Source organism: Leuresthes tenuis, unplaced genomic scaffold, assembly GCF_036924035.1.
Source record: "Leuresthes tenuis unplaced genomic scaffold, fLeuTen1.0.hap1 SCAF_15, whole genome shotgun sequence".
Lineage (NCBI taxonomy): Eukaryota > Metazoa > Chordata > Actinopteri > Atheriniformes > Atherinopsidae > Leuresthes > Leuresthes tenuis.
Genome location: NW_027325369.1, coordinates 24,770,673 through 24,784,142, shown reverse-complemented (window position 1 = coordinate 24,784,142; position 13,470 = coordinate 24,770,673). Strand labels below are relative to the sequence as shown.

Genomic DNA, 13,470 nt, shown 5'->3' with positions numbered 1-13,470 from the left:
CGCTTTAGAAATAAAACTGAGTTGAATGGTTTGTCCCAACATTTATTCAGGGTTTTCCTTTTATTTGCTGCTTGGGTAGAATGGTGTTACTATAAGAGAACTGTTGCAGCCCTTCATGAAGAATGCATCATGAAAATGGTAAACTCATTATAACATACTTTTACTACAATCAGGGTGCGATTTGTGAAAAAAACAGAGGGGGGGATACATTTTAGAAAAAAATTTCAGAAAAATGACCACACAACAGTGTGAAAACATGAAAACTGTTGATTCTTGTGTAGATAAACCTTACATTTAGGCTACATAACGTAGGCGGTAGGCCTATTTTGAACGTGAACTTAACCACTTAACCACTGCATATTTTCTCAAAATATTGTTTTTAAGTTTGTCAAATAGAAATAAAATTGTACTTCTTTCACGATATCAGTTAAACAGAAAACATGAAATACCACAAAAAAATACCACAAAAAGTCATCTTGACAGCACATCATTTTTTTTAATGGTTAATCTGATTTACTATAGGTCAGATTATGAAAACAGTATATTTTTTGTTGTAGTCCTGTAAAATATGACGATATGCTGCTCTGGATTCTTTTAATTTTTTCTCCATTTGATTTAAGCTTTTGTTTTGGCGCGGATGACGCAGACAGGATGTTGGACTTGTGAAACGCAAGAAAATCCGGTTGGTTTTGAAAGTAAAACTGCTTTCTGCGTGCGCGACGCCTCTGACTCGCTCCCGGTAGATTCAAGTCACAGCACAATCAAAATTAACACGGACCTTTTGAATTTGGTTGTTAATAATTACGATGTAGTGGTGAAAATACTTTAGGTGGGGGGAATAAATTTTGTCTCCACCGAGGACAAAAAATAATTCAGCAGAGGGTAGGACGGATAAACCCCCTGGCAGGGTGCGATTTACCGTTGGGGTAAATCGCACCCTGCCTATAATGCTTAAAGTGTTTTTGAGGCATTCTTTATTTTCTTAATTTTCAAAGCTTCACAGTTTAAGTTGAATACAGTTTGTCCTTTTCACTTTGTAGAAAAGGCTGATCATGAGTCATTTATCTTTTCCTGGAAAAGTATCAGTCCAATATATTATAAAAACTTGTTTTCTTCATCCAAATAACTGTGAGATGCTCAATCCAGCTCCTATCTGTGGAAATATAGCTATAAATAGGAGAATAAAGTGGGGTTGTGTGGAATGCTTTCGCATTCTTCCAACTATGATATAACCTCACATTTTATTTTCTGTACTTTCTTACATGAAGGTCTGACTCAAGATTTTTTTTAATATCGGAAGCCTATTCTGTGAGATTTGGATATATATGGTATTTGCTTTGGAAACAATTGAATGTCAAACTGCATAATTCCTTCAGGAACAACATTATTCCCTCATAAGGTACAGTGCACATCAAGGAAAATAGACTGCAAGTAGTGGTTGGCACAAATATGGAGCTCCTCTTTTCAAACTCATAACTTGGAAACCTCAGTGGTTGCTCATAAATGACTCTGGTACTCCCCATAACCCTACAAGGAGACGACTGAGCCAATCAGGATGAAGCACTGACACGGCCAACCTACTCAGTTAGCCAGATTAGACACAGAGCCTGGCTGGCATTCCCATCAGCTGTTCCCCACGATGAGGAGGCTCGGTGCACATACCAGCAGTAGCTGGATAGTTTACAGACATTCAATGTTCTCTTCACTTTAACGAGACACCAGTGACTCTGCATTTACTAGGTCAACTTACTAGGCCTTCTAGGTGCTATGAGTAGAGTAATATTTCTAAGGGTTATGACATATGTGTTTTTGCCTGGTGCAGAGTCAACGTAGACTTTGGAGAAATTAAAGCATTTAAAACATCATAGTGTCAAAGACATCCTGGATTAATCATGATTTATAAGAAATGAGTCAGCAACACATACATATTGCGACTATAAACTGTATTAAGCATTAAGTAGCTCTCATTCCTTTCCTTGTTGTTTAACGCAAAATAATTATATCCCAAATCGATAATAATCTTTGCACTTCCTGTTTCCAAAGACCAGCCAACAACTGCTGAACCTTTTATTTGTAATACCATGAAAACTGTCAATTCGCTTACTGACTTCCTTTTAGAGGTAGAAGCCCACCTATTTTACGGGGTCTATTGATTTATGTTGGAAGCTCTTATTTGGACTTGTGTGAACCCTCAGCCCCGCCCCTGGTCCCAGGACTCAGCGTGGGCTTTATTTAAGGAGCTCTCCTCACCGTGAGCTTTGTCCCAGTGGAAGCATCCGTGTACCAAGCACCTTGGTGAGTACTCTGAATCATTGAGAATAGTGCTGAGGTAGCTGGTTTTCTTTAAAAAAAAAAAAATTCAACGATAAACTGTTGTACTATACAAATGAATGAATGACACATTGTAATTACTTATTTTACTTGTGTGGTAGAGTTAAAGCTGTTGTTTCTGGTTATGGTGGTGTAAATGCAAAGTTAATACTTAGTGGATTAATCACTTAGTGGATGATGAGTTATTCTGCAATGAATAAGTTGTAGAGGAAGTATCCACAGGGAAGGATTACAATAGGACTCAAACTTCCTTATGTTGTATTACTTGAAGTTTTTATTTACCAGTGGCCAAACGATGAAGCTAATAGGCAGCTGTAACATGGAGCTGAGTAATAAAACAAAAGTGTCACAGTGCAGACAGATGGGTCCTGGCCTGCCACTTCTGACCTGAAATAGATGAAGATCCATGTGTCACTCACTTGTTTCACCCTGTTAAGCACAGCAAGGGGTCTGAGCCTAAAATAGATTCCTGTTATGCCCCTTTTTGGTGCTTCATCAGCAGCTCTGAGAAGTACCGGGAACAATCATAACTTTGGAGATATGGTATCAATGGTTGCTCAACTCTAAGACCAAAATAGCACCTCATGGCACGTTGAATTTGCTCTCTGTAAATAGCTTTATGATGGTGGGTGGTGTTAATGTTTGCAATAATACCTTAAGAAGAGTTATCAGATGATTTGTTGACAGACCTTCAGAGCCTGCATATCAGTATTATAGATGATTACATGATAAATCAATTAATCACCTTTTTAGACAATCTGGAGAAAAAAATCTGTGACTGTTCAACAACAACAGCTCTTTGTGGCACACTTGACAGCTGCTCCTAACTCCACAGTCATAACCTTTGTCTCTTTGTGTGTCCATTCCCCCTACCCAAATTTTAGACCATCCCAGTTTAGCTCAATCATGTGTGACGATGAGGAGACCACCGCACTTGTGTGCGACAACGGTTCTGGCTTGGTCAAGGCTGGATTTGCCGGAGATGATGCTCCCCGCGCTGTCTTCCCTTCCATTGTTGGAAGGCCCCGCCACCAGGTACACTCAAAAGAAAACATCCTTTAAAAAGAAATCATTCCTTCTAAGTAAGAGTGATTAAAAGTAAGAGTAAGGTCTGATGTTTCCCTTGTGCTTTCTTCCTTAGGGTGTGATGGTGGGTATGGGTCAGAAGGACAGCTATGTAGGTGACGAGGCCCAGAGCAAGAGGGGTATCCTGACTCTCAAGTACCCCATTGAGCACGGCATCATCACCAACTGGGATGATATGGAGAAGGTGTGTATTGACAGGGAGACTAATTTAGAGCATTCGAGGCAGCTGACCCTCAGCAGTCTTTACAATTTACAGCCTGGCCAGTCGTCACCATAAGCTATTTATAGATTCAACAATTTATTGTCAAGATCTGGCTGTTGTTTATCCAGCCAGCAGTTTCCTGACCTGACATCAGCTGTTGTTTTCTTCTGTCAGATCTGGCACCACACCTTCTACAATGAGCTGCGTGTGGCCCCTGAGGAGCACCCCACCCTGCTTACTGAGGCCCCCCTCAACCCAAAAGCCAACAGGGAGAAAATGACTCAGGTATTTAAAGCCTCTTCCGTTTTTTTCTATCATATTACCACTCAATCTGAGGCAAGTTTTTCTCATTCTCTTTGATTCTCGTTGCAGATTATGTTTGAAACCTTCAATGTTCCTGCAATGTACGTGGCCATCCAGGCTGTGCTGTCTCTGTATGCCTCTGGCCGTACCACTGGTTAGTAATCATATTTCATGTACCCAGTTTAGGCTGTTAAAGCTGTTAAAGCCGCTAAAATTGAAAAGCTCCAGCATTAATGTGTGAGTATGCAACAAATGTTTGTGACATTTGGATGGATTACCTCATTGTAAAGGGAGGTGTTAATCCCTTCTCTGCATAGTGGGTGCACAGTGATGTCAAGAGTAATATGAAGTTTATAATGTGACACAAAAGGCAGAGATTACTTACATTTAGCTCTGTCACTCTCTCAAGTATGCATACCTGACTGCTCTGCTTTGCTTGCTGAAGGTATTGTGCTGGACTCTGGTGATGGTGTGACTCACAATGTCCCCGTCTATGAGGGTTATGCTCTCCCACACGCCATCATGCGTCTGGATCTGGCTGGACGCGACCTGACTGATTATCTGATGAAGATCCTGACTGAGCGTGGTTACTCCTTTGTCACAACTGGTAAGGTGATACCGTCATCCGTTTGATTTCTATGTATGTGGAGATGATTATCCTCAATACTCAAACTTTTCGCTCTTCAGCTGAACGTGAGATTGTGCGTGACATCAAGGAGAAGCTGTGCTATGTGGCTCTCGACTTTGAGAATGAGATGGCCACTGCTGCCTCCTCTTCCTCCCTGGAAAAGAGCTATGAGCTGCCCGACGGTCAGGTCATCACCATTGGTAATGAGCGTTTCCGTTGCCCAGAGACCCTCTTCCAGCCTTCTTTCATCGGTGGGTTTTGCATATGCACTTAATTTGGTTATATATATTTTTTGCTTGATTCATTTGTCTCTTCTGTTACAATTTTTAAAAAAAATCTTTTGCTCATTCCGATCAGGCATGGAGTCTGCTGGCATCCATGAGACCGCTTACAACAGCATCATGAAATGTGACATTGACATCCGTAAGGACCTGTATGCCAACAATGTTCTGTCTGGGGGTACCACTATGTACCCTGGTATTGCTGACCGTATGCAAAAGGAGATTACAGCTCTGGCCCCAAGCACCATGAAGATCAAGGTGAGAGAAGTGTTTCAGTAATCACACTCATGGATGAAGCAAATAAATATTCAGTAAAACTTAACAGAGTGTCTATTTCTTCCTTAGATCATTGCTCCACCTGAGAGGAAGTACTCTGTCTGGATCGGTGGCTCCATCCTGGCTTCCCTTTCAACTTTCCAACAGATGTGGATCAGCAAACAGGAGTATGATGAAGCTGGCCCCTCCATTGTCCACAGGAAATGCTTCTAAACACATAGCCACTTCGTTTCATCTGGGCATCTTTACATCATTGCCAACTGTATATAAGTGTCTGTCTTTTATTGTAATAAAGATAAGCCTTTGTGAGAGTCTTTTGTGTACTATATTGTGACTGACAGAAAAGATTACAGAAGTATGGGTAGAAGAAAAATTATGTGATATCTATCTATCTATCTATCTATCTATCTATCTATCTATCTATCTATCTATCTATCTATCTATCTATCTATCTATCTATCTATCTATCTATCTATCTATCTATCTATCTATCTATCTATTCATAAATATATGTATATGAGGATAATATTCTAGTGCACTTTCGGTTTAAAGTGGTCTCGTTGAGCATAAATAACTTCTTTCAGTCAGATACTGGCTCAATATCAGCTGCAGTAAACAGGATATGCTTCGAGGTCAAATCTAGGCATTTTATTAAAGAAGCGAATAGTTTAAATTACAGAGTCGACCGGTTGTACAGACGCGTCCATTCGAATGTTGATGCTCAGGAACGGAAGCTGCACCGCCCATTTAGGCGAACCTAAATATTAAAACACGCATCCCCGGAAAATTTGTTCAAACAGTCTCCATCCAATCACCACGCAGAGCGCAGGGAGCGCCGCTGTTTGAATGTACTCCGGAAACAGTCTGACAAAGTTGGCAACCGATTTGACGAGCGAACTGTAGCACAATGCAGTTAGCTAGCAAACTATTTAAATAGGTGTAAATTATATTTTACCGATTGAAAAGAGACTAAAGACGATGTTATGTCGTGTGATAACGAGAAGCGTTTTTGTTTTTTCGGGTAGTATTTGCTAAAAAGCTAATGTGACTTGCCAACCTCCCCGGCTAACGTTTGCTAGCTAACTGCATGATTGCGACTGATGCATGAAGATAGACGCTTCATAATGTAATATTGGACAATTCGTTAACTTTTTTGGACTGTGACACTTCGTTCGTCTTGGTTCGTCTGACCAGCTGTTAGACGGTTGTTGTGCTTAAGCCTCGTGAGCAGCAATAATCAGTTCCACGCGAGGATGAAATGGTGCCAGACGTTTGAGTGAAGCAATTGAGTTAGACTGAGTTGAAGGCTGAGCTGTTGCGAATGTCAGTGTACATTTTAACTCAACAGGAGAAAGTGAGGTAAGAGTGGCAGAGGAAGCTAAAGAGCGCGTTTTGTAAAGTTTGAAGGCAGATTGGTTCAAATGAAAGTAATGGAGAAAAATGTAATGCGCCTGGTGGCTGTGCAACAGCTCCGCACAGCTTATGGGATAAAGACAAAGAACTGGAACAAAAACAAAGCAGGCAGCTGCAAGTCAACAGCCAGCAACTCGGTAAGTTTATAGAGAATTTGTTTCCATATTATAGCAGAGCTGTTCCAAGCATTATGTGGAAAATGTACCGAACAATGTGCACTCGATAATCTGTTCTGCCAACCACAAAACAAGCTTACTGTTGCCTGAAAACAAATTAGCATACGGCCGAAAGCACCCTCCACCTCTGAGGAGACACATTTGTTTTCACCCATGTCAGACAGCTGCTTTTGTGTGTTCGTGTCTTTGATTATTCACGCCATAAACTCCTTTGGCAGTAAAATAAGGCTAATCAAATAAAACACAAAAAGGGAAGTGCACTCCCACAAATGCTTTTCTTTGCACATTATGTCAATATGAATTGGACTTTCACAACAACATTTAACCTGTGTTTTGCAGTGCTTTCAGTATTCAAGAGAGTATTTTTTCTTGCTTTCGTGTAATTGGCTCTCAAGAGTCACAAGGATTGTTGCAACAGATTTTGTGACTTTTGCGGTGAAAGTTGAACTTCTGTATTTTTATCCTCAAATTGCGAAAGGAGGGGTAAACGAGCTTTGAGCTTTACCCCAGACTCTGTAGAAATCAAGAACCAAAGGCTCTAGAGATTTGAGATAAACATCTCATTATTCACACATGCATAGGAATGTTTGGTATCCAACCAACTGTGTAATCAGAAGCAATTCTGTTGGCCATGATATAGATAAATGCACGAGGGCTGTGATGGATTCTTCTTCTTTTTACATGGTGTGCACCCTCTTGATAAAAATATATCGCTGAGCAGTGTTGATATTTTATTTCTACCGTTTTCCCAGACAAAGGTTTTTGGTGTAGCCTTGGACAGCTTACCGCACTATAACGTGGAATGTGGGAGCGTGCCACGGTGAGTAGACATGCTTCATTTATTCGTCTTGAGCTCTCAGTTGGCAAGTTATAACTTGCGCCTGTTGTACATTTTGCACTAATATTTCCCTGTGCTCTTAGCTTTCTGGTTGATGCATGTATGAAGCTGCTGGCACATGTCGACACAGAGGGCCTGTTCAGAAAATCAGGCTCCGTCGTTCGCCTGAAAGCGCTCAGGGTGAGTGATGGCCGAAGCTGACCTTGCTTTCACTGAGAGACCTCGAGGCTGAGCGAGAGCCAGATAATAGAGCTGTGTTTTGTCTGTCCAGGCTAAACTGGACGCGGGAGAGGAGTGCCTGTCCACCGCTCTTCCGTGTGACGTGGCGGGTCTGGTTAAGCAGTTCTTCAGGGAGCTTCCAGAGCCTGTGCTGCCCACAGAGCTGCAGGACGCCTTCATCAAGGCTCAGCAGCTCCCCACTGAGGGGGACAGAACCTCAGCCACCATGCTGCTGTCTTGTGTTCTACCAGACAGAAACACTTGTGTCCTGCGTCACTTTTTTGACTTCCTTCACACTGTGTCTCAAAGGTATTCTTATTACTTGTAGTGGCGTTGCTTTATTTTCACATCTGATACAGCATCTTCTTGATTATTTACAAACATTTATCATAGATATTTCTGATATTCCTCTGACATTTTGTCACTGTAAAATGTTTTATTTACATTTTGTTTGCTTGATCACAGGAGCGCAGAAAATAAAATGGATAGCAGTAATTTGTCTGTGATATTGGCCCCAAACCTCCTTCACTCTGGAGATGGTTCAGAGAAGATGAACGCCGCCACGGAGAAACGCCTGAAACTACAGGCGGCCATAGTGCACTGCTTCATAGAAAATGCTTGCAACTTTGGTATGACTTGAGGCATCTTTCCTGCACTTCCATCTGTGTGTCAGGCTCCACTGTCGTGTACCACTAAGCCCCTGGCTGTGCTTCTGTATTTCAGGTGCGTTACCACAGTTTCTTCAGGAGAAGGTGCCAAGCATGATGGGCTGTGAGGCAGGGCTTCTGTCTCCCCCTCAAGACGAACTCGAAGAGCTGGACTTAAACTCAGGGCTGAAGAAGAAAATCAGACGGAGCTTTGGTGGTGAGACTGTTATCAGAGATCTAGTTATCTGGTGAAATTTATAATGCAGAAATATATGAACCGAACCTTGAGGTGGTCAGATAATTTCTATTGGCACTGGTATAACGAGGGCAAAAACATTTAGGAGCGTAAAACAAACATATCCAAGAAAACTGACGCACTGTGCTGCAGTGAGCATAAATCAATCATGATTCCTAAACAGCGCTTGGATTTGTGTCACATTTCAGATATGGTCAATGGTGCACTGAATAAGATAAAAACTAACAGAACACCCACAAAAGTCTCCCAGGCAGACAGTCTTGGTAGGTACTGTCGTCAAATGAGATAACATTCGTTTCAAGAAGCATGAAGATACTGTAATAATCCAGCTCATATGCATGTGAGATGACATGCTTTCTGCCCTCCAAACAGAAATCAAAGTCTTTATTTTACACCAAATCTTTTGATCTGCTTCAGATGAACTCGATACATTTGCTTTGATAATGAAGAGTTGCCTGGCTTTTGTTTCTTTGCCTGTCTGCTGATCAATTGCATGGATAGTAATCCAGAAATGTCTAAACCTGTTATTTCTTGGTGCTTCGGTTCAAAATCACTTTTGGAACGTTTTTCTACTATTTCGGGACAAATCTACATGTGTTTGACAAAGTTAATCCTTCTGTGATTTTTGCCAGTCTTTTCCTCTGCAACTCCTGTGATTGCAACGCCGTCTTCCAAGCGAAAGCTTCCTTTGGAATCTGGTCACTCTTTTGGATTTTCAAACAAGAAACGTAAATCTGTCAAAAAGAGCCTTGGGATAGAATTACTTCCCAACGCTTTATTCAACGGAACCTCCACACCTGGATCAGGTACTCGTGATGGTTTGATAAAACTGTTTTGCCATCTTTAAAATGAGTGGTTAAGTTTCCATATTTTCTCCTCTATATTTTTCAGCCTACAGTGCTTCAGGGGTCTTGGACTCTTCTCAAGATACCCTCTTGTCAGCAGGGAGATCGAGAAGGCAATCTGCTACCTCTGTAAGGAGGAAGAGCAAACGTCTTAGCAGCAGACATGTTGTCAACAGGTAAGCCAAATCTTTGCTTTCCATCATTCAGAATTCAGTTTTTCTTGTTGGCCTCTTAAGAAAATATGACACAAGTCCTGCTACATAGAATTCCACAAAGTAAGGCGCAGTCAGGAAAAAAGATGACTACAAAGTGTTTTCACCAGTGCCATAAATGATATTTTATACATTTATTGGCTTTTCAGTGTAGCTCAAGAGGGGATAGAAGGGGAGTGATGACAGAAAGCAGACGGCTTATGTCACGCACAATCTCCTATTTGTCATTTTGATTTAATCTATTCCTTTTCAGAATTGAATCTGGAAGAGCCGGCTGCTTTTCTCCTAAAGTCGGCAAAAAAGAAGCTCCGCGCAAGTCTCTGCGCTTGCGTTTTAGCCTGGGGAAGAGCAGCAAAGAAGCTGTAAGTGTGGTGGCCCAACAGAACCCAACCTCTTATCGGGTTCACTGTTAAACGGTGAAAGATGGGTTTTTAATAGAAGTCATACGATGAAATTAATTAAAGTCTAATAATGATGTGTTTGCACACCCAATTTAAAGCTGGGATGAATGGGTGCACAGTGGCACTTTTTTGTTGTATAACAGTCTAAAGTTTACTCTCAGACACTAATGTTTAAACTAATGGATGCAGGGTTTTAAAGATGATCTGTATTGCATCTTTTAACATTTTGTAATGTTAGAAAATAAATGTTCATTGTTTATGGTACAAAGTCTTAGGATTGTACCAACTTAGTGATATACTCTAATATATTGTCTTTGGGTCCGTTGGGTGAGCTGTTTAAGATGAATGATTATAGCTATCTGTATATTATTGTCTGAATAAAAAGTTTGTTAAAAACAGATCAAATATCTGGTTTCTTCTGAGTGATTTCTATCATCCTCTGAAGAACTAACCCCAAAACACGCTATTAACCTATCAATGTTACATTTTGGGTCATTTCTGTTGGGTCCTTTTTTTTTTTTTTTGTTAACAAAATACTAGCTCTATCCTTCTTGAGGTTCTTTCAATATTCATTTCTCCTTTCATGCTGGTGGTAAAGGGATCTGAGTCCATTGGCTGGCGACTTGCCACACAGGAGAGCACCACCAGTTTCCTTTTCACCAAAGAGACAGAGTTCAGTCCATCAGTTCTGCCCCGAAAAGCTGAATCCAAGTGTGAGTACCACAAAACTGTAGCCTTACTGTTATGAGAATCGTCCCCTGAATTGTAAAGGATACTGATTCTCTACTTGCTTTTCTAGCCTCCAAGTATATAAGCAAGTCTGAAGACAACCTGCTGACACCCCAGTGTGACTCAACTCCCTACCAGACCTCATGGAATGGGGAAACCCCCGTAGGAGCCCAGGCTTTCAGAGGAGGGTCTTTCACAGACACCCCCATGACCATGTGCCTCAAGAACAACTACATGTCCGAGCCTGCCATCATCACCACTCTCAAGCCTCCAGCACTGACCAGTCTGCCACTGAAGCTGTGTTGTGCTTCCAGCGCAGAGAGTCTGGAGAGCGATGGCCCCATTGCTGAAACTCCGAGACAACCGGGTCCGACGCTTCTGAGAATCAAGACGGTGTCCACAGAGCTGCAGAGTGGCCTCCAGGCTGGCATAGGTGGCTCCTGCAGCTCAACAGGAGAAAGTGTTATAAAACCATCAGACAGCATGCCCTTTACTCCACCTGAGACTCCTGCAGTCAAAGTTTTGTCTGTGGACACGGAGGCCTCCATTCTGGCTGATGCACAGAACGTTACTTTTGACATCGCCGCCCTCTCTCCTTTGCATATTGATAGTGTAATGTTAGAGTCCAGTGCGCACTGCACTCCGGTAATAAAGGATGGTACGGCTGCTCGGGTGAGCGTCCATCATAATTCCATGATGAGACAAGTTGAATTGGAGGCAGAGGAGGTGAACAGTAGTAGGCTCATCGATGCTCTGGACATCCAGAGTCCTGCTCATTTCAAACTGGGCGTCTCCTCTGGACTGCAGTCAACGCCATACAAGCCCAGTGTTGAATTCAAAGACGAGCTTGTTACATCATCTAAAACGGGTACTCCAGTATTACATGAGCAGATCGAATTGTCTCCAGAAGTTGGTACTAAAGTCCAAAAGCAACAGCCCCTCTCACCACACAGCCAGGAGGCTGAAAAGCGCCGGGTGGCAGAACACATTCAACACTTCAACCAGCTCACCCTTTACTCTCCCACCGGCTCAAAGAGCAAACAAAGCAGGTCGCCCCTCAAGTTCCAGCGCACCCCCGTGCAGCTGACCGTCCGCAGGATCAACTCTCTGTTGGGAGAGCGCAGCAGACCCGTTAGAAGAGCAGAATTCACTGCATGCCACAGTGGTCACGTGGCAAAGGCTGTGAGTCTGGAAAGCGGCCTCTCCCCTCACCCACAGCTCAGGCCTCGCCAGGGACTGTCCAACAGCTCATGCTCTATTAAGAAACCACCTCCAGTCCCACCAAAAAAGCCAAGCACCGTGGCCATGTCTTGTGTTCTGGGCGACGTGACCAACAAGGTCCAACCAAAGGCCAAAAAGGACTGCTCTGCTTCCGAGCCATCAGGGGCCCAGAAGCCTCTCTTGCAGGAGATGGCAGCGAACAACATGAACTATTACCGAGGTTCTCCCAGAAACCCTCTGAACCAAGGAAGACTGCTGTCGGCCACAAAACCCATCGATTTATAGTGGGCTTCTCCTCCTTTTTCTTTTTGTCTTTCTCATTTTTCTTTTTTGCTACGCAGGTGTCTTTTTCTGGTAAGACGACATGACATTAAACGTTCCCATTTAGACATCTTTTCAGTGTCTTAATTTATTTTTTGGTTACAGTCGGAGCTATTTTAGAACCTTTTTGGGAGATTTTAAAGCGCCTTACATGTGTTGGATATGGACACGTCAGCTATAAGTGTGCTTGGAAAAGTGTGCTTGGAGGTTATTTAGAATGCGATTGGTGGAGTGTTTGAGAAAGTTTGATCAGTGAGTTCTCTTTTATTTATGCATATTACAGTGAATGCTGAGGTAGATTTATGTCGGGCTACAAGTGAAAATGTTTCTTTAACTTTTTTTTTTTTGTTTAATCAGAATATTTTCTTACTGTTTTATGATTTGGAGAAAAAAAGCACCTTTTCATGGAAAAAAAACAAGAAGCCGAATAATGTTGTTTAAATCATGAGACCATTATTTTCACAATGTTCTGAGAACACTTTGCCATGTGAACTGCTTCAGACAAATAAAGTCAGACAGCTTACAGTTTTGGTGGTGGACTTTTCTGTTTGGAGAAATAATTGAGTCTTGGCGGGACCACTAGGGGGCGTCCTACAGCAACTTTTCACACATCAACACACCAGCGTGCGCTTTCATTTAGGCCCCAGTTGAAATTGTAAAAGGGTCAGGAACTCATTCAGTCAACCTGAAACTGAGCTGACGGCTTTTACACGCTTGTTAAGACTTTTATCCAGTTCTAATGTGTTTAATGACAGTTGTTGAGAAACGCTTTACTGTTTGCAGTATGTCTTTTAACAAAGTTCTGGTGCTTCTGTCTCCGGAGGTTCTTTTATGAAACAAATACTGTTCTGCTATTTGAAAAATCAACCGCATGAGCCAAAAAAAAAGTCGAAAACAAAAACTCCCAGCCGCTATTAAACATGTGATCTGAATCCGATGAGTTTCTAGAGATTGGTTTTCCGCTGTCCAACAGAAACTTGGACGTTTTTCATGTATAACAGGATAGATTGGACTTGGACACAATGTACCGTTAAGCTCGTCGGTTATTGCAGTGATGGGAGTCTCTCATCATAAAGTGGTTTATG

General features: G+C 42.1%; 2 protein-coding genes across 4 annotated transcripts; both read left to right on the top strand.

Annotated features, from left to right (window-relative positions):
• Positions 1 to 2,214: 2,214 nt before the first annotated feature.
• LOC140269731 (actin, alpha skeletal muscle-like) lies at positions 2,215 to 5,421 on the top strand. The gene is made up of 9 exons (XM_072364705.1): positions 2,215 to 2,295; positions 3,216 to 3,366; positions 3,473 to 3,601; positions 3,794 to 3,904; positions 3,992 to 4,076; positions 4,368 to 4,529; positions 4,610 to 4,801; positions 4,908 to 5,089; positions 5,177 to 5,421. The coding sequence occupies exons 2-9, from the start codon at positions 3,238 to 3,240 to the stop codon at positions 5,318 to 5,320; spliced, it is 1,134 nt and encodes a 377-aa protein (XP_072220806.1). The 5' UTR covers positions 2,215 to 2,295; positions 3,216 to 3,237; the 3' UTR covers positions 5,321 to 5,421.
• A 511-nt stretch (positions 5,422 to 5,932) lies between these two features.
• On the top strand, positions 5,933 to 12,913 carry arhgap11a (Rho GTPase activating protein 11A). Of its 3 annotated transcripts, XM_072365765.1 has the most exons (12): positions 5,933 to 6,657; positions 7,449 to 7,516; positions 7,618 to 7,714; positions 7,806 to 8,062; positions 8,219 to 8,382; positions 8,477 to 8,617; positions 8,845 to 8,919; positions 9,289 to 9,462; positions 9,548 to 9,677; positions 9,967 to 10,075; positions 10,713 to 10,827; positions 10,914 to 12,913. In XM_072365765.1, exons 1-12 carry the CDS (start codon positions 6,529 to 6,531, stop codon positions 12,347 to 12,349), a joined length of 2,895 nt encoding a protein of 964 aa, XP_072221866.1. In that variant the 5' UTR covers positions 5,933 to 6,528; the 3' UTR covers positions 12,350 to 12,913. The 3 variants fall into 3 exon arrangements, with proteins under 3 accessions (XP_072221866.1, XP_072221868.1, XP_072221867.1); XM_072365766.1 differs by lacking the exon at positions 8,845 to 8,919 and having other exon boundaries at positions 5,934 to 6,657; XM_072365767.1 differs by lacking the exons at positions 8,845 to 8,919; positions 9,289 to 9,462.
• The last annotated feature ends 557 nt before the right edge of the window (positions 12,914 to 13,470 follow it).

Excerpts from the sequence above, each read along its gene's own strand:
- arhgap11a (XM_072365765.1), top strand. The coding sequence starts at position 6,529 with ATGAAAGTAATGGAGAAAAATGTAATGCGCCTGGTGGCTGTGCAACAG. Across the intron at positions 6,658-7,448 it reads AGTCAACAGCCAGCAACTCG|ACAAAGGTTTTTGGTGTAGC; the intron begins GTAAGTTTATAG and ends CCGTTTTCCCAG. Across the intron at positions 8,618-8,844 it reads AATCAGACGGAGCTTTGGTG|ATATGGTCAATGGTGCACTG; the intron begins GTGAGACTGTTA and ends GTCACATTTCAG.
- LOC140269731 (XM_072364705.1), top strand. The coding sequence starts at position 3,238 with ATGTGTGACGATGAGGAGACCACCGCACTTGTGTGCGACAACGGTTCT. Across the intron at positions 3,905-3,991 it reads ACAGGGAGAAAATGACTCAG|ATTATGTTTGAAACCTTCAA; the intron begins GTATTTAAAGCC and ends TTCTCGTTGCAG. Across the intron at positions 4,077-4,367 it reads TGCCTCTGGCCGTACCACTG|GTATTGTGCTGGACTCTGGT; the intron begins GTTAGTAATCAT and ends TGCTTGCTGAAG.